General features: G+C 41.8%; 1 protein-coding gene across 17 annotated transcripts in view; it reads left to right on the forward strand.

Moving 5' to 3' along the window:
- Tnc (tenascin C) overlaps nt 1-24,682 on the forward strand; it is a 92,653-nt gene that overhangs the window by 51,768 nt on the left and 16,203 nt on the right. For 4 of the 17 annotated variants that reach the window (XM_021262176.2, XM_004849485.4, XM_087183301.1 and 1 more), the window contains 8 exons: nt 3,196-3,468; nt 5,796-6,068; nt 7,391-7,663; nt 9,964-10,239; nt 13,925-14,197; nt 15,726-15,998; nt 21,452-21,574; nt 22,706-22,849. In XM_021262176.2, coding sequence (XP_021117835.2) covers nt 3,196-3,468; nt 5,796-6,068; nt 7,391-7,663; nt 9,964-10,239; nt 13,925-14,197; nt 15,726-15,998; nt 21,452-21,574; nt 22,706-22,849 — 1,908 coding nt within the window. Of the gene's footprint in view, nt 1-586; nt 860-3,195; nt 3,469-5,795; nt 6,069-7,390; nt 7,664-9,963; nt 10,240-13,924; nt 14,198-15,725; nt 15,999-21,451; nt 21,575-22,705; nt 22,850-24,682 lie in introns of all 17 variants that reach the window. The other 13 variants (XM_087183305.1, XM_004849491.4, XM_087183307.1 and 10 more) reach the window with 12 other exon arrangements.

Consider the following 24,682-nt stretch of genomic DNA (forward strand, 5'->3'; position numbering starts at 1 on the left):
CTATATTAATTCACTTATCTATTCTGTCTCTTTTGTTTCTGTTCAGGAGGAATCAAAGCTCCAAATTGGGGTTAGCTCCTTCCATGTTGTGGAAATACCAGTGATTCATTCTTGCTTCTCCCCAAATGTCACATCCCTTATTTGGCCAAGTTCTAGTCATGGCCTGGTAGCTAGTTCCATGGAAAATTCCACCTTCTCTTCCTTTACAAGGAAGAGGTGACTGCTCTTGCAAAGTTCCGGTCATAATATCTAAGAAGTTGGAAAGCACAACTTGTTACTAAAAAAAACAAAACAAAATAGTGCTGAGTTCATTTTAAGAACACTAAAGGACTCTCTGAAGTCCTAGTTGTATAGCAAGAATGGAAGTTGTGAACAATTACTAAAACCACCTTTCATTCCCAAAGGCTGAATAGAGAAGCTCTGGCCTCAGTGCCAACAATGAGAGTGTGCAGAGCTTTAAATCATGCATCTGGGATCAACACTAACCAGACAATTCATCCCAACCTTAGCCAAAATGTCATCTCACCTGAATCCCATAATGCAATTGCCTTTTTTAGTAACTCAGAAACTCTGTGTCCTTATGCAGAGGAGGTTCCAAGTCTGGGAAACCTCACAGTGACCGAAGTTAGCTCGGATGCCTTCAAATTGGACTGGACTGCACCAGATGGGACCTATGACCAGTTTGTCATTGAGGTCCAAGAGGCTGACCAGGTGGAAGGGGCTCACAATCTCACCATTCCTGGCAGCCTATGTTCCATGGAAATCCCAGGCCTCAGGGCTGGCACTGCTTACAGGATCACCCTGCATGGCGAGGTCAGGGGCCGCAGCACTCAACCCCTCGCTGTGGAGGTCATCACAGGCATACAGTACTCCTTCCAGACCAGGGATGTGATAGGAGCCAGGCTGTGACTGCACTAGAGTTGTGGCAGAGCGTCCAACCTCAATACAGTTAACAGGGAGATGAATCTCCAACTAAGGAAAGCCTTGGCTAGAATCCATTTTACTATCTGAATATTCTTGAGTATATCACTTTACATCTCTGGGCCTTCTTTTCTCATATTCAAATCAGAGATAATATCCTCACTTCAGAATACTGTCATAAGCAATAAACAAATTCATGAACAAAAGTACTTAACAGAGTACCCTACACATGATTAGTATTGAATAATAGTTAAATATATCAATAACAACAGTCATAATGGAATATAGCACATGCACTAGGGCTGTGGAACAACCATATATATAGATCAGAACTTTCTGGAGGAATCTTATCATTCCTGACCTCAGAGTCACAAACTCACACCCTCACACCCAACTCCTAGTCTGGTCTCTACAGACTTTGGAAATGATGTAGTCATCTTTTGCTGAAATTTTCAAGTCTATCTCCTTAAGTTTCCCAAGGCAAGGATATTTCCAAGAAAGGGCAGCACATTTGAGTTCAGTGTTTTTCATTCAATTTGGGGAGAATAAAAAGCAATTCATCTCAATTTGTTGGCTGAAAATACGCTGCTTCATCTATCATGGAAAACTGTATGGTCTTTGTGAGGCTTCTAGAAATAGCTTTAAATAGGGCAGTGTACATAAGGATATACCTAAGTCGGCCAGGTTACCATTGCCCTGTGTTTCTTGGACTAGCTTCAAACCAAACAAGACCAAAATGGACCTTTGAGACATGTACAATCTTGGTACAGGATACTAGTGATCTACATTTGTAGACTCCAAAATTTTGTTTTTAAGCAGCAAACTTCTTTAGCAAATAAAATCTCCTTAGGAACTCCTTTATGTGACAGATAAACAGCTGTTCTTGATAAGCTAGGAAAGAAGAGAGGGCAAGACTGCATCTGTCCCTAGAGCAATCCTTCCAGAAGGTTCCAGGTGTGTGTAGAACATAGTTTGAAAACAGCCCCCTAAAAGGAAGAACTTGCTCAGATTCTCACAGTGTGCTGGATCCTGGGAAACCTGAGAACATGAATCCTCTGTCTTTCCTCCTCCTCCTCCTCTTCCTCCTCCTCCTCCACCTTCTCCTCCTCCTCCCTCTTTTTCTTCTTCTTTTGATTAGATCCCTGTGAATAATTTTCTCTCTAACTTTAAATATGTGGCCACTTTTGCCTTAAGAAGATAGGTTGAGAGACTGTGTGTAACCTTTAGCAGCATCTCACAAAGCAATGGAGTTTTCCATGCTCCCATTACAAGCTTTTTAATAAGCAATAATAACTACATTAAATTTCCTTCCTATATTGTAAAAAAACAATTAATGGTGGACCCTGCTCTGCACCATTTACTGAGAAAAACATAACCACTTTTAATTAAAAGCAAGCACACTCATTTCACATAAACAGCCTTGCTCATGAAGCAAGTGCTAGCAGAAGCAAGTGGGAGGGGAGAACCAAACCAAGAATCTACGGCATGACCTCTGATCCCTGAAAGCCAAGAAAAGTCTAGAGATAAAACATCATGCTTGTCCGAACGTGAGGCAGCATATGCTTTATGAACCCAGACAGCATGTGGCCAGCAGTGAAATGATCAAGCAGTGAAATAAAGCAGGCAAGACTTTCTCACATGACCAAAGAAACTCCAAGGGGAGACACGAGACACCTAGCGATGATATTTACTGGGTCATCAAGTAAGACATGAAGAGGTGATGAATGTTATCATTTAATCACCACACAATCCAATCAAAGGGTTCTGGCAGCTCTATTTAAATGTAAAGAGAATGAGGCTCAGAGAAGCAGGTGATATATCCAAGATGACACAGCCAGCCAGTGAATGCCACTATTGCAATTTTAACCAAGGTCTGGCTACTTTTGAATTTTGTACTTCTCACCATGCCCACTTCTCTGACCTTGACTCCCAAACTCCTCTTTCTCTGTGCCCTTTAGCTGTTGGCCTTGCATGCTCAGGAACTTCTGGGTGAGTTGTACACTGTTCTTTACCATCTCAAGGATGAACAATACAGCTGTTTTCTTTTTTTCACCATTTTCAGTTTCTGATGAAAGCTGTAGAACACCAAGTTCAACCTACATATACCCAATGACTAAGAATTACCAAAAAATAACCTCTCTCTCTCTCTCTCTCTCTCTCTCTCTCTCTCTCTCTCTCTTTCCCCTTCCTCTCTTTCCTGGATATGGGCTCTGGGACTTGATTTCTTCATGCTTGATTTGTAGTACTGACAAATATCTCTCTGTCCTTCTTCAGAGGAATTCCCCCAGCTGGAACACTTAGCTATGACTGAGGTTGGCTGGGATGGCCTCAAACTCAACTGGACCGCTGCTGACCAGCCATATGAGCACTTTGTCATTCAGGTGCAGGAGGCCAACAAGGTGGAGGCCACTCACAACCTCACGGTGCCTGGCAGCCTCCGGGCTGTGGACCTTCCAGGTCTCAAGGCCGGCACCCCGTATACAGTCTCCATCTATGGGGTGATCCGGGGCTATAGAACGCCGGTGCTCTCTGCTGAGGCCTCCACAGGTACCTTCTTCTCCGCTTTCCACGCTTTCTTCCCAAGGTTCCCTGCTTCTGCTTCAAGAAATGAAATGGGCAGCCAGCTTCTCTCCACAACTGAATCCTTTCCATGTTCCCTTCAACTGCTGGCCATGCATGCTCAGAAGCTTCCTTGTATGCTGTCCCCTGGTCCAAAGGCTTTCACATGGCAATGACGATCAGTGCAGATATTGCCCTTCTGCTCTCCAGTCCCCCAGCCTCTATCTACCATACTTTACCTTGCTAATCCTCTAAGGATATCTCCTCCTCATAAGGGCTTTGTGTTTCAGGAATCAGCCTGATGGTTTTAATTCTTTTCTCCAAGTGCTGCCATCTAACAAAAAGCCCACCCTCCCCATGTGTAAGTTCTGAAGGATCACAGTTTATTTACTTTAGAAAGTCTTTTGCCACTTACAAATGGTGCTTTACTATTTCCAGATCCCTCAAGGGCATGGGGCCTGTGGTTCTTGCATTTAAGAAATGTTTCTTTAAAATGCATTGAACAGAACAAGAGAATTGAATTACCCTCCTCCAAGCCATTCTCTCAGATACTGAGTCTTTGTTAGAACATCAAATTAGCAAATTGCTAGACTAAAAAGAAAAAAAAAACCCCACAATTATGAGTGGAAACTGTACCAAAGAGAAAGCTATTCATTAGCAGAGATACACTCAGCAGCATCTGAAACAAGGAATGTCCCAGGCTATGAATGAGAAAAGAACCGATGGCCTTTTTGCTCTTTGAATTAGGATTTTCTCCCTGGAATATTGTCCTTTAGGTGGCAAACTCCCAACCTCACACCCAGTGGGGGTGCATTACAGTTTATTCATCACTGTTTCCCCAGCTCCTAGGCTTGAGAGTTTTCCCCAGGAGCCTGCTAAAGTGAGCAGCCTCCCTCCCTCCAGCACTGTTTCCCTCTACCCCTCTTTACAGACTGCCCCAGTTGGTTTGAAGCTCAGTAGAAGCTGTGCTGCTTCCCATTGCATCTGGCTGCCTCCTTTTTTATATAATTATTGCAACTAAACTTCTATGTCAAACCTGCATCCATCCTTGATTTAAAAGCATAGCTCTGCAATTCAGCCACAGTCATTTCAGTGGCCCTCACTGAGACAAACATAAAACCCAGACAAGCACTATGTAGACAGTGACCCTAAAATGCCCAGAATTTGCAGCTGAAGCTGCCCTGAATGTGCCCTGGGCTCTTTTATCTGACATGCACAAACCATTTCTTCCCAGAAGGCAGAGAAATCACCTACCACTTCTGATCTTTCTTGCAGATCTTGTGGTTTGGACACTGTTAGTATTTTTATGTGTATGTATGTTTTTCTTTTCAGTGGTAGCAACATTCTTGCCTCTGATGAGTTGGCCTAGGAAGAGGAAGAGGCATAGTCCCATCTGATCTGTGTCTCAACAAATAAGTTAAGATGGTCTCAGAGAGCAGGAGTTGTCTGCTTTGCTAACAACATAGCACAAGTTTTTCAGGCCCTGCCTCTGCCTGCCTTCTGCATCTTTTATTCCTGTTGCTCAGAGAAGCACGAGCAGGACCATCTCCAACACAAAATAGTATTTCTTGGCTAAAAGATTGCTTAAACTGCCTTGTTGGCTTAACTCTCTTGGTTGGCAATCCAGTACTAGCCTTCTTGGCCCACGTACATATAATTACAAGGGGACAGGCTTTTTTAAGAGTAAAAGAACAGCTGGCCGGTCCTTATCTGAAGTATGAAAAAACACAAGAATTACACTAAGAAAATTTATGAAGCCCCACAAGTCAAATAATCAGAAGCCTCAAAGTAGCACCTTGGGAGGGCAATCGTGTCAGAATTACTTAGCCATCACTGGAACAGATGGGCGCACTCTCAGAGCAAAAGATGTCTGAGGGAGCTGTTCAAGTAATCTCGGGCTCCTGGGTGCAGCTCAAGAGACTGGAAACTTCCAGCCCTCAAATCTTTGACCAATGGCCAGAAACCCTGCTTTAGGGCTCTTGGAGACAGGTGTGGCTAAGATAAAGCAGCTCCCCTGACATCATCCATCTGTCTTCTCTCTCAAAGGACCTCTCCAGGACATGAGCATGAGTGGCGAGTATAGAGCAGGGAAATCTAATTGCAATAGTTTGTCTTTTAAATGTATCTCCTAACAAAACCCCTTTTTCTTCTCTCAGGAGCACTGATCAATAACATTGCTTCATTTCCCAATAACTCTGACCTATCAGATCTTTCTTCCCAGCAATGGTTCTCTTAACTTCAGTCTTAAAACATGGCCAAGTGAAAAACTCAAATATATTTGTTTCTTCTCTCCTACCCTCCCCCTTATTTTGCAGCCAAAGAACCTGAAATTGGAAACTTAAATGTTTCTGACATAACTCCCAAGAGCTTCAATCTCTCCTGGACAGCTGCTGATGGGATCTTCGAGACCTTTACCATTGAAATTATTGATTCCAATAGGTTGCTGCAGATGGTGGAATATAACATATCTGGTGCTGAACGAACTGCCCACATCTCAGGGCTCCCCCCTAGTACTGATTTCATTATCTACCTCTCTGGACTTGCTCCCAGCATCCGGACCAAAACCATCAGTGCCACAGCCACCACAGGTACATGTGCATCTTCCCATATCCAATACCTCTCTCCACAGTTCTGCCTGCAGGGTGAAGCCATCCTCCGCTTAGTCCCCTGGAGTACAAACTACAGTACACCAACTCTTCTGTGATACTGCACTGGAGCACTATTTAACCCAACTCTCTCCCAACAGCAGTCCCAGTGGTGGATTTTCATACAGCCATATGCCTGATTTATCACTGAGCAGAACATTTGTGGTGTAAAATGTAATTTTGCATTGCCGTGTGGAATCTGGAGAAAAGAATTCTCCCCTTTGGTAACTTCAAAGCCATAATGAGAGCTGTCCTCATTGGGAAGATGTCTACCTCAGTCAAAGTAGTTTTACAATTATATTTTTGTGATTTTTTTTTTTTTTTTAGTATCTTTGTCTTCCTAGAGTCTTGAATCTCCTCATACTTGAATATCCCAATGATTTAGGAAAATCACTTGTAGTGTTGTTTTGTTGCAAACTGGGAAAATGAAGAGAAAGAACAGATGAATGCAGAAAGTAGCTACACTATCCAGATTGCCCCAAGTTCAATACTACTTCTAAGAGAAAACACCGAACTCTGCTACTTTATCCCCAGAACACTGAATGGTTCCTGACAAAAATAAAAATAGAAATGGTCATGTTTCAACAAGGAGCTTATTTAGAAAAGGTTCTCATTTTGAATTTGTGATGCCTGTGGGGGAGTGTCTGTGTGTGATACAGCACACATACACAACACACACACATAAACATGTTCATTCTAAGGATTCTGTCGTGTAGTAAAAGAGAATCCTATGTGAATGTAAAAAAGGAGACCTCTGTCCATTCAAAATAACATTCTTAGCTCATTTTAGACAATGCCTTCTCTTAACAGGTAAACTAAAATATTACATAATAGGAGAAACGATATCTGTGGAACAAACACAGGACAATTTTTCCTTACAGTTCACAAAGCGGGGCCTGTTTGCTGCAGAATCCAAGAAAAGAGTTGAGATCGTAGCACCAAAATCATCTGTCACTTAGGTTGCCCATGGTTGAGGGAGTCTGTCTTTATTCTGTCTGAGACTGCAAAGTGTTACCAGGGGGGTCCTCACAAAAGGCACAGTGCTAGCATTATTTAGTTCTCAGCTCACCTGACTAAAGTATAACAAAATCTAAGGGAGAAAAATAGTTGATCGTATTTATTTAGTTCAGATTAGTTTTCAAGAAAAGACAGTTTCCTTTTACTAGAAGTTAAAATTGAAAATGTTATGGATTTAGTCTTGTGGGGTTTTTTTAATTAACATGGTTGAAATTGACATACTTTAATATTTTTTCTTCTCGCTCTAGTAGCCGAACCTCTCCTTAGCCACCTCACTGTCTCAAATGTGACCTGGGGAAGTGTGGCCATCTCCTGGCAAGCTTGGGAGGCTGCCTTTGATAGCTTTCTTGTAGAAGTTAGTGATTCTGACCACCCCCAGGAGACAGTGTCACACTTCCTGCCTGGGGTGTCCCGCAGCTTTGTCATCACCAACCTCCAAGCTTCTTCTCATTACACTGTCCATCTCCATGGACTAATTGGAGAGCAGCCTTCTCAGACCCTGATGGTCCAGGCAACCACAGGTATTTCCCATTATGGTTCTTCTCTCTCCACAAACTTCAGCTACCAACTTTTCCTCCCTTGTCTCACCAGATCCTCCTCAAGTTTGATGGAGCCAACTAAGTCAAAGTTGGAAAACTGTAAAATAACCTTCACCCCAAATTAAGGAGCTTCAGTAGCCAACCTCTTTTTCCTAAATATCAACTCCCATCTGGAGCTGCTCTGTTTGTTTGTATATAATTAATGTGACTTGCTTTGTTTGAATTTTAAACCATCCTTTCTTCTGGTCTTGAATAATCTTTTCCTATACTTCCCATGATCTTCTGCCTGTGTCTTTCTAATCAAAGTTCGCCTGTGTCATATTCATAGAAATAAGTGCATGCTGTTTTCGATTCCTTGGTGAAAACAATCTACAGTGTCTTTCTGTGTACTAGGATTTTAAATAATGATTCTCCCAGCATGCTTAAAAGAGACGGTAGATCCCAATCTAAGAACTGCATGAGAGGACTCAGATTGTCACCTTGTTCTTGAGGTTTTCATTTGTCTGGATTCCCTACAAACAGACTGGTCTCTTTTGACAGTTACTGTGTCAAGCATGTGTTGCCATCCACTAATATCTGCTCCAAAATGTCAGAATCTTCTTTCCATTCATCATCTTCTGCAAATCTTGATGCATGTGTAAATATTCAGAGCATTAGTATTTTGAACATGTCTATCTCTCCTGGAAGCAGACAGCATCTCAAAGAATTGTTTCTTTGGCTTAGGAGGGTTAGAAGTGATGGGAGAAAAATATCCCTTCTTGCATGAAAAATTGAACACACACTAACTAGCATTCTCGTTCTGAGTTTTTTCCTTTTATCTCACATTTCAGCTTAGTTGTATCCTTTGGGAGTCAGAGGAAGGTAAAACTGACCTCTAGTTCCTAGGTCTTATTCTGCATGGTGAATGTGTTCACAATGCCAGTCTTTTTCTAGTAGCATAAAAAGAATCTCAGCATACATCCTTTATGTGGGAGGTTGCTTCTTTAACAAAATATAAAGAACAGAATTCCACTGGGAAGATTTTATCCTTTATGTTTTTGAAGAAAAAAAACTACAGCATCATTAGCTTTGCAAACTAATTAATTCATATAAAATTCCATGTCATTGTATATGGCTATATTCTATTTCTGAGCCAGACATTTGACCTCAGAGAGTTTAGAACGTCAAGTTATCCTGTGCAGATGTGCAGCTAAAGTTTATCCAAATGAGCCTTTTCTTTCCTCCAAATCTGTAGCTGAAGTAAAGCAACTCCCAACTTGTAGGAAAAAATAGTCTGCCTCTTGCCCACCCCAAATCCTGCTCCAAATATCTCAATTCTCCAAACTCTTGCTTCTGTCTAAAATATAGTCTGGCCTGAACTTTTTTTAATATTAGTACTAAATGATAAATGAGCATTTAGAAAGACCAGACTCATACACACTCCAGTTAAAAAAGGCATAATGCCCCTTACATTAAATGAGTTGTCTAGACTTTAAGGAGCAAGAAAAAATTTTCCTCCATCTATCCAAATTAATTAATAAGTAAATTTCCTAATTGAAAAAACACATTGTTTAAATTCAAGTTTCCTCTGGCTTCTGCATCCACCAGGATTTTTTTTTTAATAGAAGTCATCTTCATCTTTATAGTATTTAGGGTGATATATAAATTTTTCTATAATTCGTAATTGTATTTCTAAATACCATTGAAGAATTTCTCATATATAAATGCAGTCTTTAATTTGTACAATCCAAATAGATCAAAGAAAACTCCAAAGGGTATTTTCTAAAACATGCCCAGTGAAATACTAGCCCCTTGAGATGTTCAAAGAATAGCCTGAGACAGGGTGTCATTGATCTGTAAGTTCATGAAATGTTGGGCTAAACAAAATTAAACAGATTTATCCACAGAAGCAGCTCATCAGAGCTTTTTAATGCAAGCATGCTCTGAGAATCTCTAAAGTGAGGAAACTATCTTTTCTTGGAACATCTTATAGGGCTAGTTCCCAGTTACTAACTTTGGAAAATGTAATCCTACCTATCACTCTAATGATGTATTCATTTTTCTTCATAGATGATTAGCATGTGGTCATGCCTATCCCTTAAAAGCATACAAATCCATACTGGGGTAAATAGCAATATATTCTGTTATAATCAATGCTGGTGTTGACACAGCCTAAGATACTATCTTTTCTGCGAACATTTGGAAATATTGATGTATTCATGTTCTGTGCCATATTCTGGGGAAATCTGCTTCCTCTAATAATGTCTCTCTCTCTCTTTCTGTTCATGTTCCTCCCACCTCAGACTCAGAGCCACAGCTGGGCACGCTAATCCTTAGCAGTGTTACTCCTGACAGCTTCAACGTGTCATGGACCACTCAAGCTGGGCTTTTTGCAAAGATTGTTATCAATGTGAGCGATGTTCACTCACTGCATGAGTCCCAGCAACTCACGGTCCCAGGGGATGCACAGCAAGCTCACGTCACAGGCTTGGTGGATGATACCGGCTATAACGTTAGTGTGGCAGGGACCACCTGGGCCGGTGAGCCCTCCAGGCCCCTCACTGCCTTTGTCGTTACAGGTATTCAGGGCTTCTCACTTGTCTGTTCCAAAGCCTGACCCAAGGAAAGATAGGCACTGTAGAGGAAAATTCAAAGCAAAATATAGTCTTCTCTCCAAATGTAAACTTCTCTGCTTTTATTTTTAACTGGAAAATACAATTGTATACATTTAAGAGGTACAAAGTGACGTTTTAATATATGTATACTCTATTTACATGAGTTCAACTTCTTAGATTCCCCATATAAGTGAGATCGTGCAGTATTTTTCTTTTGGTGCCTGATTTATTTCACTTAGAATAATGTTCTCCAGTTTCACTTGGATAGTCACAGATGACAGATTTCTCTCTCTTCTAAGGCTGGCTGGTATCCCATTGTGCGTATTTACTGTCCTTTCTTCATCCATTCATGCACTGATGGACATTTATGTTGCAATGCAGCACTTTTCACAATATCCATGATATCACATGTGAACTTCAGAGGGAAAGAGTGGCTACTCCTAGAAAAGAGAAGTCCCTGGCAGCCAATTTTGAAAGTAGAGACAATGTTTCCAACAGTGCATAAAACTTTCAGAGATTTTTTTGCCCAGTTTTATAAGCTGCTTTATCCACAAAGTGGAGAATCGGGCTAAAGAGTGAATTTTAATTTAGTAAATGTACAGGCCAGGAATTTTGTCCATAAGTCATGCTAAGTAAAGGCAGTTCATTAGCAACCTACCCCAGAAATATAATAATCCTTTTTCTTAAAAAATTGTATTCCTCAATTTCAAAGTACAAGAGATTGGTAAAGGTTCAACCTAGGATGGCAGATAAGTTCTAAGATTAATTAAATCTCATTTATTTATTTATTTATTTGTTTATTTATTTATTTATTCATTTATTTATTTTTTGGTACCAGAGATCGAATTCGGGACCTTGTGGTTTCAAGGCAGGTGGCAAAACCACTGAGCTAAATCCCTGGCCCAAATCTCACCTATTTATTCAACTTGACTTATAACTTCTCCTTGAATTACATAATGAAATGACAGCCTATCCTAAGACAATCATGAAGGATGCAAGTAATGTCAATTTACCAAAACTTTCAGGTTGAAAAAACAAAAATATTTAGAAGTCTCCTATCTTCCACTAATGGTAACTTTCAGAAGACAGATCTTGTCATCTGACTTTCACATTGAATAAGTCTCTGCCACTGTCTAAATTGCTATCCATGAGATATTTCAAGAAGTACAATTACATATTTGTGTGGAAGCAGTATGGTGTTCTAGAAAAGTGAGGATATTGAGACTGAGCCTCTCCACATCTTCTTAGCCAAGTAAGCTTGGCAAGTTCCTCCCTTTTCTAGATCACCGCTTCCCTTCTGCATGGATCATAGATACTCACAGTGTCTCTGGGATGCCATTTCAGAGATTAAGCCAATCTGATGAAATGTACTTGCCTGGCATCCATCCAGTGAGTATTTTACTGATGCTCAAGCATTTCTGCTATCTGCCAACAATATGATGAAAGCGGTGCTGGTAAAAGTAATCAACAAGGCTAGCAGTGTTGTTCGGTGGTGGAACGTTTGCCTAGCGTGCACAAGGCCTTGAGTTCTATCCCCAGTTCTGCAAATAAATAAATAACCAGCCTAGATACTAAAACAGAGCTACGCAATCACGACTTCCCTATTATTTGTAAGGCTGCATGGGATGTATTTTAACTTAAGATTTTAAAGTGCTTATTTTTTCTGCCCAGTTATCTAATGTGAATGAAATCATTTAGATCAGCCTTCCTCCTAATTTCTTAAGGAGGCTGGGAGGAGTAGCCATGAGATGAGTACTTGATTGCCTCCAAGGAGAAGCATGGCCACAGATTCCATCAGGCCCTTGCTGGTAGCCTCCTGCAGGACCTCCCACAGAATAGACAGAAGAAAGGGAGGCTGAGAGAGCTGGTCTCAGGAATCCTAGATCCAGTTACGGTATTGTCTCTACTAATCCGCAATGTGAAAAGACTGTGTTTTAAAAGAAGCATATTGAAAAAGAAAAAAAAATGAACAGGAGGATCTTGAAAAAACAAGCCCTTGATTGACTAATTAGCCTGAAAGACCTCATTTTTGTGGGAATTAGCTGCTTCGATGGCGTGGAGGTGCAAAGAGGCCAGTTATCAAAGAGAGGCACTGCTTAGCTAAACAAAACCAAGCAACAGAATTTGAGACCCTGGTCTGGCACACCAAGAAGACCTTTTATGCAGTATATGTGATTTCATCTTTGTCTTTGATAGAGTTATGATTCTTGGAAATTCTTTACATGGAAAAAGTACCTGCAAATAAACGTCAAGTGCTTCAAAATAACTACAGGAAGTCCAAGCCACAGCAAAACTTAAGTGTCTGCTTAGGGAATGAGGGCATTTGTTCATTTATTCATTCAATCACCAAACACTTCTTTTTAAACATTTTTCTTTGCATCCCATGGAGTAGGCTGTGAGCATTAGTGCAAGGTCATTTACTCTTTGAAAGTTTCCATTTAGCTACAATAGAAAAGAAAGCTCTAAACTAGATGCCACTGAAATGGCCTTGGCCATGGAACTCCCATCCCCTTGCCCCTTTGATAAAACATAAATACAGTGAGCATCTTTGAGAGTTGTTTTACTATGGAGGAGGTGCTGGACCCTCCCCACTAATCCTGCCTATGTCTCAGGACTTGCCAGTACCAATGGATGGAGTTTACTAATTAGACATTGGCTCAGGATATGGAAAGAATGTACAACTTAGAGTCAAAACACCCAGTTGGATCCTAGTTTAGCCACCTGGTAGATGTGTGATTTTTGATAAGTTATAGCCTCTCTGTTTACTTAAATGTTGTAGAAGTCAGGGACCAGGCAGGTAGCAATACCTACCTTACAATATCGTTGTGACTCATACATAGGAAAAGAATGTGAGGCCTCCTCAACTGAGAAGTATTGATGGAATCTGAGCTGACATAAGCTTATTCCTTTGGGACTCCCAGTCTGTGCAAAGACTCCTGAGCATCTGGGAAGTAAGCATGCCTAGAACATAGATGTTTGATGAATGAATGGATAAAGGATGATGGGAGATGTCCTTGCTTTCTAACTTTATCTAGGAAAATAAACTGCAAAAAATGAGCAAACCTTAAAACTCTTCACTGGGCCACAAACATAAATTGTTAATCTTGATAAGTTATAAAAAATCTTACTGCCTCCTCTTATTTTTGCTAATGAGGATGTGTTACTGATTGGCTTGATGGACTTGATTCACAATATGAACTAGAAGTGAGATATGAAGTATGCTAAAGGAAAGTGTGCGTGAAAAAAAAAAAGCAATGTGCTTCAAAAACCAAAGTAGATAGAGGTGTCCAAACCCAACACAAGACATCCTTTCTGTATGGGGAGAAATAGGTGGGTTCCACAGTCAGACTCAGCTAAAAACTTTGATCCATCACACACTAGTTTGGGACTTTTGCCAAGTCAATCAACTTTTTGAAACTCAATTTTCTCACCTATAAAATGGGAATAGCACCTATCCCTTCGGTGTGCTAAGAGAAATATACTAAGGACAGTATCTGGCATCTAATAAGCTCTGAATCAAAACTCATTCTCTAAATATATAACACATTGGGCAATTTATTGGGAATCCATCAGTGTTCTTGGAAACTCGTGGTATCCTAGCAAAGTCAGCTCGGCTAACCTGAGTTATTTTTACCTTCCCTTCTTTCAGAGGCCTTGCCCCTTCTGGAAAATTTAACCATTTTCAACATTAATCCCTACGGGTTCACAGTTTCCTGGATGGCATCGGAGAATGCCTTTGACAGCTTTCTAGTAGCGGTGGTGGATTCTGGGAAGCTGCTGGACCCCCAGGAATTCACACTTTCAGGAACCCAGAGGAAGCTGGAGCTTAGAGGGCTCATAACTGGCATTGGCTATGAGGTTATGGTCTCTGGCTTCACCCAAGGGCACCAAACCAAGCCCTTGAGGGCTGAGATTATTACAGGTATTTCAATTCAAGTGAGCCATTCTCCCCTCTTGCTGGTCCCCTTCCATGTGGTCTGTGTCCAGGATCACCATGATTTTAACATCTTTGTCCAAGAATCTTCCCTGCTTTCTCCATAGATGTGACCTGCTCTTTCATGTTATCCCCACAATCCTTTTGTCTTATGTTATCTAATGAGCACTCCCCACTCCCACCCCAGAAATGAGAAGGTCGAAATGTTTCCACTTGGTGCCCCAAATTCTTTAGTTCATGTCTTGTCCATAGTTCCCATGTGCTTTTTCCATATTGCCTTCCCTTGTCTTCATCCTAGCTGATCCCAGCTACATTTCAGCCTTCTCAGAAGAAATATACCAATGAGTATATTTGGAAAAATGGGATTTAAAACTTTTACCATCTCAAAGTCTCATCCATGATCTTAACAAACTTACCCCATGGGCTTGTTATTGGTACTTTTTAAATTGGTAAACACTAATATCTGAGAGATCCTGAAACAGAAACTAAATCCATTATTTTCTCAAGACTAATAATTCCTAGAGAAATACAACATTAACAACTTTAATAGTAAAAAAATCTGTGTTTCCCAAAGTCTTTCTAGAGAGTACCAGCTCTATCGAAGATCCCACTTGATGAAGAAGTTCCACATTCAAATAAATTTAGAAGTCTTGTGTTAAACAGGATCCTTAACCACAAGGCTTTTTGGAACATCTTATTGTGCATTGGGTATTTCCAACAGGGAATTATTTCCCAAATTTCTTTGACAATGAATAGCTTTGAAGAAAGATCTTCCTATGCTTTGACCACACTTTGGGAAACTCAGCTCCAGATTTACCTTCACGTTGAGTTTTGTCTAGTTAAGACAGTCCAAGATGAACCCCTGGATCCTAAGTATATACCTCAAGAGGTTCCAAGCCTCAGTTCCATCATCTGAACCCTTACCTAATAGTTAAAATAGCATGAAAAGAAAGTCAAAAGAGAAAGTCAAGAGTAGGAGCCTTCTTTAGTAAGTCAGCTCCAAGAACAAAGCAAAAAGACCATAACATTTTAAAAGCCCTTTTTCTGGGGCTCCAGGGAAGTATAATCAGCAGAATCATCATGGGCAGTTCTACAGATAATTAATACTGGTTTATTTATCTTTACAAAAAAAAATTAAAAGGTCTCGCAGCAGATGGGCACTCAGCCACTGGAAGAGCTAATGTAAACAAGTTACTGGCTTTGAACTTATTTAATAATACATGGGAGGGGCCAATGTTAATTCCAGATGTGGATTTATAGAATTGCTTTTAGACAAAACTCACAGATGGAAGCATAGTGCTTGGCTTCTATTGAATGTATCAACTCCACCTTTCCCCTCTCCTAGCCCTACTAGACTTGTTAACACTGAATGATTTTATTTCTGTATCTCAGGACACTTCTGTCTGTGAAGTCTGGGGCATCACTGCATATTGATACCCCCGCTGGAGACAAGATTGCACAGGCTGCTAAGTGATTTTCTCATTCCTCCTTCTTCTACCACTTTCTCTCCCTCTAGAAGCTGAACCGGAAGTTGACAACCTTCTGGTTTCAGATGCCACCCCAGACAGCTTCCGTCTGTCCTGGACAGCTGATGAAGGGATGTTCGACAGTTTTGTTCTCAAAATCAGAGATACCAAAAAGCAGTCTGAACCACAGGAAATAATCCTCCATTCCCCAGAACGTACCAAGGACATAACAAATCTCAGAGAGGCCACTGAATACAAAATTGAACTCTACGGAATACGCAATGGAAGGCGATCCCAGCCAGTCAGTGCCATAGCAACAACAGGTACTGTAAACAAACAGGAGAGTACAGAGAAAAGTCCTGCACTTAGGCAATTCTCACACACTGGGTAATCACAGGAGTTTTAGACACATACAGGCTTCCAGCAGATCCTGGCCTACCTTGGACAATGTGCTAAGTCTTTACATAAAAGAGCATGATGCTTATCACCTGATAAGGCTGCTGAGGTTCACTGGGATAACTCCTGTAAAGCCCATAGCAGAGGGTCTGGCACATACAAGGCTTCTGCAAGTGAGAGCTGGTCACATGGTGGTCTCTACTGCATCATTCTCATTGCAAGTGTCCTATTTTTGTTTTCAATTCCAAAGACTCCTTCTTACCTGTTACCTGATGGTATTTTGCCTAGTGATACAGTGTCTGGTTCTTTGGCCAACACTTTAGGTCACCCTACATTAAATGGAAAAGTTTCACCTGTACCTATAAGGATTAATATTTATAAATGCTCATATGAATAAACAGTACGGTGATCAGTAAGGAAGGAAAAGCAAGCTGGCCAGGCTGACGAGACACTTATTAACTCTCTTAGAGACTTCTGGGCACCCTAAAGAGCATCTAGAGTAGGAAATAAAACCTTTTCCATATGAGCTGAGTCAGAAAGGGAAAGAAGATGGTTAAAAACATGACTTGTAATACTAAACTTAGTATTTAAGCGACTCTTTAGAGAGAAAAAGTGAAGGCCCAAACAGATGGGTCATTACTTTCAGGAAAAAGAGAGATCCAGAAACAGCACCCTCAGGAACAGCTGCTTCAAAGAGAAACCAGAGAGGGGGAAAAAAAAATCACAAAATCACAGAGGAACTAGAGACCTGAAAAGGCTGTCGCTCAACCTTTTCTGTTTGTGTGTGCAGAATCTGATGCCCAGAAAGGTGATATAACTTGCTCAAAATCACACAGATAGATTTCAGGTAGAATCCAAATGAGTGCAAATTTTATCCCTACTAAATATAAACAAAGAAGATGGATGACCAGTGTTTGTATATATGTGCCGTCTCGGGCAGACATAAAGCCCAACATTAGCCGAAACTCCCTAATCTTTGTGTGAAGATGCATTTTTGTTATGTTAAGTTTCAGAACCTAATAAGTTCCAAGAAGTGACCCACAGAAATTGTAATCACTATTTGTAGATGTAGAGAAAATTCAGAAACCAGGCAGCAACTTAGTGAGAAGAAAAAAATCCGCTCCTTATGCACACGGTTACCCATTCCAGGCTGCAAGTTTGAGTCTCCACCTCCCATGGTTGCCCATAAAACAACTCCAGATCAGAAGAGACAGAGGCCAATTTTGAGCTCAGTTTATAAACACTGCTCTTTAAAGTTTACTTCTGATCCTTAATTTTGTTTTGCTGATATTTTTCCTACAAACCCTCTAGTTCTACAGCAAAAAAAGAGAATGAATAATCATGAGCTGCTCGCTTTGTTTTGTTTTTAAGAACAAAAGAAAAGGCACAGTCTGCTCTTTGGCAAGGCCCTCTCTGAGATCTACCCTCTCTGGGGCCTTTGGGTTCACAGCCAAAGAAAAGAGAAAGTGTGCGTATGTCAATGTGCACATGGACAAGTGCGTTGCTGTGTGTGTGTGTGTGTGTATGTATGTGCATGCACATGCGTGTCCATGTGCACCTGCATTCCTATGCTCCAGGACTGGGAGAGGCCAGGAGAAATGCTCCAAGCACAACAGACATCTAGCATCCAGCCTCACCTCATCAGCTCAGTGGTTTCCTTTGTATTTGTTCATCCTTTCACCCGTCCTCTCCCACACCATTGTTCACCTTCCTCTGTGATCCTCCGTCCCTCTTCCTTCTGATAAAGACCTGCTGAAACTCCTCCTTAAAGGACATTTCTCCCAAGCACAAGCTGCCCACTCTGAGTGCCCAGAGTAGCAGAGAGAAGAGTGTATCCCAGTGGTTAGTTAACCAGCGGTCTCTGGGTGAATTGTTGGCAGTGAATATGTTACTATCCCTCCCACTCTTAAGCAGTTCTCTTCCTCTCTGAACCTCAGTTCCCTCATTTGGAAAACAGAATTTAACTGAAGATCAGCCACAAGGTTGAAATAAGGTAGTGAATGTCAAGCATCCAACAGAATTTCCCTGTCCACAGTACCAATGTTAGCTGTTATCATGTGTGTGGAGTTGGTGTAAATTTTATGTTCGATAGGTTTTATGGGACGGTACTCAGAAGTTAAAAAGCATTCACACTGGAGTCTCTGTTCAGCTGTGTTGCTGTACCCAGTGGCTTTGAGTAGGGGTGGCTAATGTTGGCACTTCACGTCTCTCCAGAAGTAGATAAAAGTAAGATAATTCTTTTTTAACTCTTTTGAAGAGCACAGTGTTTAATGTATTTTCATTCTTTCAAGCTTGTGTGTGTGTGTGTGTGTGTGTGTGTTCTACGTATTAACAGAGCTTATTACTTGTTTGGCCATCTCCCTACTGATTGGCACCTAGGCTATTACTTTTACTTTTGTTATTGCTTCTATCTCCAGTTCCTGTGCTTGCAATGATTTCTTTCCCCTCAGTGGTTGTACCCACTTCCTTGCAATAGTCTTGGTCTCCCTTGGAGAGAAGCTCTTTTCTCCTACAGGAAGTTAAATGCCATCCTATCTCTTGGTACCATCTTGAGGGTCCCCAGAGTCTGCAGAAAATAGGAAAGAAATCCCAGCAACTGGGTAAGATGACTTTGCCATTCTCTTCTGGAGGTTTCTATAGCTCACAGAGGGTGCTGTGAGTGGGACCCAGAAACGTTCCCCTATCCTGTCCTCATGCCCATCTCACACACGCACCCCTGGAACTCTCTTCCATCCCTAAGGCCAATAGGGAAGGCAGAACCTCCTCTCCTTGTTCCCGGAACACGCCTGTACTCCCACCTTGCCCCACCCTTTCAACTCTCTGTTCCAGTCCAGTTCAGAGGAACTTGAAGCCATGCACCAGAGTTGCACGTACATTGTCTTGGGGCCCTGGTCAGTGAGTCTGAAGAAACAGCTGCTTGGCAACCCTCCCTTCCATACGGCAGGCTCTTGGTGCTCAATACAGCTGACTCAGACTCATACTTTCCCCCGGGTACCATAAAGATGATGCCACCAACTACAGAGCATATACTTTGTGCCACATGCAGCCGGGGACCTCCTTGAATCTCCAAGACACAGGCAGACAAAGGAAGTACCACATTAAGCTCACCTAACAGATGTGAAAACTCAGACCCAGGAGGCTGAGGCACTTTTAGATAGTAATGTCTGAGTGGAAGCCACACCCAAGTTGGTTCAACTCCAAAATTCTTGCTTTAAACCATACTGCATATAGCAGCCATCCCCTTAATTCAGCACAGGAACTAATGCATATTAAATGTTCAATAAAACTATATTGAAAGGAGAAATTTTAAAAATTGTCAATTGCTAAATAGTGAAAAACATTTGCAGTATATTTGAGGTGGCAAATTTATGCAGAGAGAAGATAGAAGCCCTTTGCAACCTCCTTGAAAGTTTTTAGGAATTCCAGATATTTCCCTAAGAGAAGGTTTAAAAAAACAGTCTTTTGGAAAGAGAGACAAGAAGCATTGCCTTGGTCCCCCCAGTTTTTTTTCAATACATGTGATTTAGTTGTTCTTTGCACTGCCATATGCTATAGGGATGGAGACTTTTGGACCCCATTTGTGGCAAAAAGAAGCAGGCTAGAATCACCTAGAAAGCTCTGCACCCCCCAAAACAGCAAGCCCATTGTTGCTGGACTTCTACCACAACTATGCTGTTTGTCTAAGTTCTACACAGCCATCTTCCTACTTCCGCTTTTACCATGCAAATCCCTGGAGTGGGTAATGGATGGGGCCATTAGTTCTTATGATGTGGAAGACAGGACAGTTATTATTGCCATCTTATAAGTAAGAAAATTGGGGTCTTGATAAAGAAAGCATTGGCTATAAGACACAATATCTAAAATGTGCTAAGTCCTACACCAGCAAGGTTTTCAGTCAGAGTGAGCCAGGCTGGCAGAGGTGATCCTCTGGGCCTGAGTTTATTGACCTCATGGGTTCTTCACTCAGCTGGACTCATCTAGATCTTTCTGAAGTATACCTTAACAGAAGAAAGAGTCACATAGGAAAGAAAACAGAGAAGGAGCGCATTCATATTAACTGAATTCTTACTGTGTGTCAGATGTCATGCTAAGGGTTTTACTTCCATTATCTCTGCTAATCTCAAAACATTCCTGTGGGTGCATACTGCTTTCCCCACTGGACAGATGGAGCAACTGAAGTTCACAGAAGTGAAGAGACTTGCCCCAGGCTGCCCAGCCTCCCAGTGGTATTCGGACCATCAAGATCTTGTAGGCTCCTGGGACCTTGTGGTTTCCAGAGCTTTCCATGGACAGAAGGGAAAAAAAACAGGCAGCCACAGAGTCTGGGGGTGGTTCGCAGGTCACAGAAGAAAGCTGTGGGAGGAAATAAATGTCTTGAATGAGAGAAAAAGATAGAAATGGGTAGGGAAAAATAACCACTGTCCCCAAATTTCTGTGGGTTTCCTAACTTAATGACCAACGTGGGTTGAAGAAAGGAAAAGATGAGGAAATTAGCTCTCTAGAGCCTGAAAATTGTTTCCTGAATTCCCTGTCTAAGCATGATTGGCTGAAGTGGGCAAAAACCTAAGCCAAAAAGTACACACACACGCACACACACACACACACACACACATACTCACCCCAGAGAAAACTGGCTTGGGGTGGGGACCATCAGGAGCAGGAAATTCCCTTTGGGCATGAGTTTCCTCACACGTAGACCCACTGTCCAGTGGGTGTTGACTTTGGTGATGGCTTGGGGTTGCTCCCTGGCTTTGGACCTCCTTTCAGTCCCAGCAGTAGGTTGTCAAGGTCCTTGTCTGTGTGCCCATTATGTCCATGAGCCTGGGATATACTCAGCTGTCCTGTCCTGGGACCTAGAAAGCTCACATCACAAGAATGTTGCTTGAAGAACAGAGCCTCACCTTGGTCCTCTATTCCAAGGCCACAATCACACTTTCTTCTAAGGGGTTTCCATATGAGGATTCTGCTTTCTATATTGCGTATTAGCTATACATGTGGCAAGTCTTTGCATTATTTAGTAAAAGGAAATAGAACTCAAGGATTTGAAAAAGTGCACAAAATAAAAATTAAAAAGCGACACATTTGGATCTGTGAAACCACTCTCTCTTACCTCCTTGGAAGCCAACTGAGGTGTTAACACTCCACTTGGCCGGACCAAATGACTGCACAGCACTGAGCCCTGTACCTGGAATGAAATGGTGGGTGTCTCTGTCGAGCCACACCTTGGCCACAGGTCACACCTTCCTTCTCCATCCTAAAGGCTTGGCTCAGTCATCAACTCTAGGCACTAAATTTTCTTGGATGAAGGATCCAGGAAAAACCATTGATGGAAAAGACAATTAACCATATCTGGGTTTCTCTTGTGTTTTCTCCCTGACAGCCATGGGCTCTCCAAAGGAACTCATTTTCTCAGACATCACTGAGAATGCAGCCACTGTCAGCTGGAAGGCACCCACTTCGCAGGTGGAGAGCTTCCGGATTACCTATGTGCCCATGAGTGGAGGTAGGGGACTCAGATAGTTGTGGAGTGTGGGCAGGGATCCTGGAAGGTTTGACCATGGAGTGAAAGAGATCACGATTATACCCAAACATCATGGCTAAAAAAAAACCACTTCCTTATTTTGGAGACCATCTGAAGTGATCCCATGTGTAAAGTTCTATAAGATCCTTGAAAGAACCGTCCTCAGGAGGGATCATTTTATGAGGATCCTTCCCAGCCTTGAAATTCTAAAGTTCTATGAGGAGTTCATCCACAGTGGGGTTTTTTTAACACATTTACAAAAGAGTCTATATACAGTGTCCTTTTCTCCCTGAGTACACCGATCTTAAAAGCTAGTCTTGACTATGTATGAGATTTTGCTCTTAGATACCAAAATCTATCTGTCTCATTATAGAACGGGAAATTGGTACCTTAACAGAGTTGTGAATTCTAGTTCAGAATGCAGGGCTGTGGTAGAGATCTCAGGGAAAAGGCACAGTGAAATCTGTCCAGCGATATTCTAGCAGGAGGTAAGCTCTCTGTCACTTGAAGTGTGTAAACAGAGGCTAGTTGGTGACAGAAATGCTGATGCATCTCCGTGGAGAGTTTGGCTAGCTGATGCACCAGCCTTTTGCCACCCCTGAAATTCTAAAGTATATAAATTCTGGACTTGCTGAAAAATATAAAGGCAACAAACTTGACTATAATCATCTTTTTATTATAAATAGAATTTCTGCTAGTAAGAAAGTCTGTATAATCCTAAACCGAGATAATGGGTAAGAGGTTCAGATGTACATTACACATAGTGAGCTTTCCATATACTCTGTGGGGGAAAAATGATAAAGAAAATAAAATTTGCACAACATGCCAACTCTCTACTGGACGGAAACTTGCCATTTTTAGTATGTTGTGACTTCATTTTTTTTCCTCTCCTGGCTTGGTTTTTGGCATCCACACCAATGGAAAAAGCATTATACAAACAGTAAGGCCTCTTCCCTCGTGTCAGAAGGTGGGGTAAAATGAGAGAAAGTCAAGGAAATGGTATTGGGGAATGATATCATTTCATTTATAAGTGGAGCACACACGTCCTTGGAGCCCTGAAAATGAGCATCCATGAGGTTTGCTGTCGCCAACTGTGCTTTCTCTGTGTTCCAGGGACGCCCTCCATGGTGACAGTAGATGGAACCACAACGGAGGCCAGGCTGGGGCAGCTCATCCCCGGGATGGAGTACCTCGTCAGTGCCATTGCCATGAAGGGCTTTGAGGAGAGCGAACCTGTGTCAGGGTCTCTCACCACAGGTGTGTTGAGTTGGGGCCTGGTTTTTCAGAGATTCTCTTCCTTTGGCTATTTTATTTCTCATTTTCAGCAGCAGGGAGGAAAGTTTATTTCTGAAATCTTAGTGGAAGGAGAATTGGATTTCAAGTGCCAAAAGTTCTCATTCTGACCCATCCCTGGTCTCAGATGAGCTGAGGAACCTTAACCACCTTAACCTCCTAGGGCCTCTACTTCTTCCACTGTTGTGGGAATCAAATGATGCTAATCCTGACCTGGTTTGAAATCCCATCTATGCAGTCTGCTAGCTTTATAAGGCATCTGATAATTCCTTTGCATCCAGTTTCATTCTCTGTAAAATGGGTACAATTCTCCTTCCCTCGTAGAGTTCTAAGAATCTGTAAATGTGAGTGGTAGTGCAAGTTCACCTGCCACCTCCTTCCTTCCTCCAGTGCCTGGAAGCACTGTGAGGAGCCTCCAAGCGGGTGCTTCACACAGACCTATGACAGGGGCAGGTATAGAATAGCTACTCTCTATTTGGCAGCTCCTGCATTCTGAGCACTGCTGCTACACTCTCTAATCCCTATAGTTACTATGATTCTCATTTTACAGAGGAAACAACTGAGATTTGGGGAAATTACTAAGCTACATAATTGGTATTTACGTAATGTTAGAACCAAATCTGAACACAGGTCATTCTGCCTACAACTGCTGTGTTCTTCCAAAATGAAGCATCATTTCCCTATTGAGATCTGAATTGTTCAGTAGACTGTTGAGGGGGGAAATAATGAATCTCATTGAAGGAGAATAAAGTGGAAAATGTCTCTTCAGACAGCTATGTCTCTAAACAATTTATCCTTTGAAATATGAGCAATTATCCAGTCCAATCCATTAAAGGATCCAAAGAATGGGTCTCATAGGAAATGTTAAAAATATCCTAATTGCCTGAAAGAGTTGATAATACACAATTAAAATGTCCCATCTGAACCCAGAGTCCTGTCCACCCTGCCACACAGGCCTTTATTCTTCTAAAGAAGTCTTTTATTCATGAATTCTCCCACAGTAACAGATCCCAAAAGCCGGGTGTGTTTCCTCCCAAGTCCACATTGTCCATTGCTGTCCTCAATTAAAGTGGATTCTGTACATGTGTGATCAAACAGGAAGGAACACACAGCAGACAATGGGAGCTACCAAAATGTTCTATCCCACCCTGACTCCCAAGCCACTTATTTCTTCTCATGAGGCTCAGGTCCCTCACCTGTGATATGAGCTGATGACGGCTGCTCTCAACTTCCAAGGCTGCCATAGGGTAATTGAATAGTAAGAGCAAAGGCAGGAGAGAAGTAGCCATATCCTGGTTGGATTCCAAGAAAGGGATACTGGGTATGGAAAGGGGCCACTTGGAAGAAGTCAGGGATGAATACCCGCTTTGATATCCTTTCTCAGTACGCATCATTTGAAAATCCCACTTAAGACTCCAAATAACTTTAAGAGACATGTTAATGATGATTGTTGTTCCTGAGAGCTTCCCTAGCATATTTTACACACACTACCCAGTTAATCCTTATTGCAGCCTCCCTTTGACAACTGAAGAAACTGAAGTCAAAAGAAGGGAAATGACCTTCCTGAGGCCCCAGAAGCACTAGGCAAGAAAGCCACAGTAGAACCCATGACCTTTAGCCTCTGGAGGCTGGCTCCCTATTACCTGTAAAACACCTAACCAGAGAGCTCACTAAAGCCCCAAACAGCCTGGGGCAGTCTCAACTCTGCAAGTATCCTCTATTTGTGTAAGTTTCTTCTATGGGAAAGGGAGTATGAACCCTGATGATAATCTTTCTCACATGTTCAGCACTTTTGAC

This window comes from Heterocephalus glaber, unplaced genomic scaffold (genome assembly GCF_053883595.1).
Source record: "Heterocephalus glaber isolate CG9 unplaced genomic scaffold, H.glaber_assembly_v1.0 deba00001479, whole genome shotgun sequence".
Lineage (NCBI taxonomy): Eukaryota > Metazoa > Chordata > Mammalia > Rodentia > Bathyergidae > Heterocephalus > Heterocephalus glaber.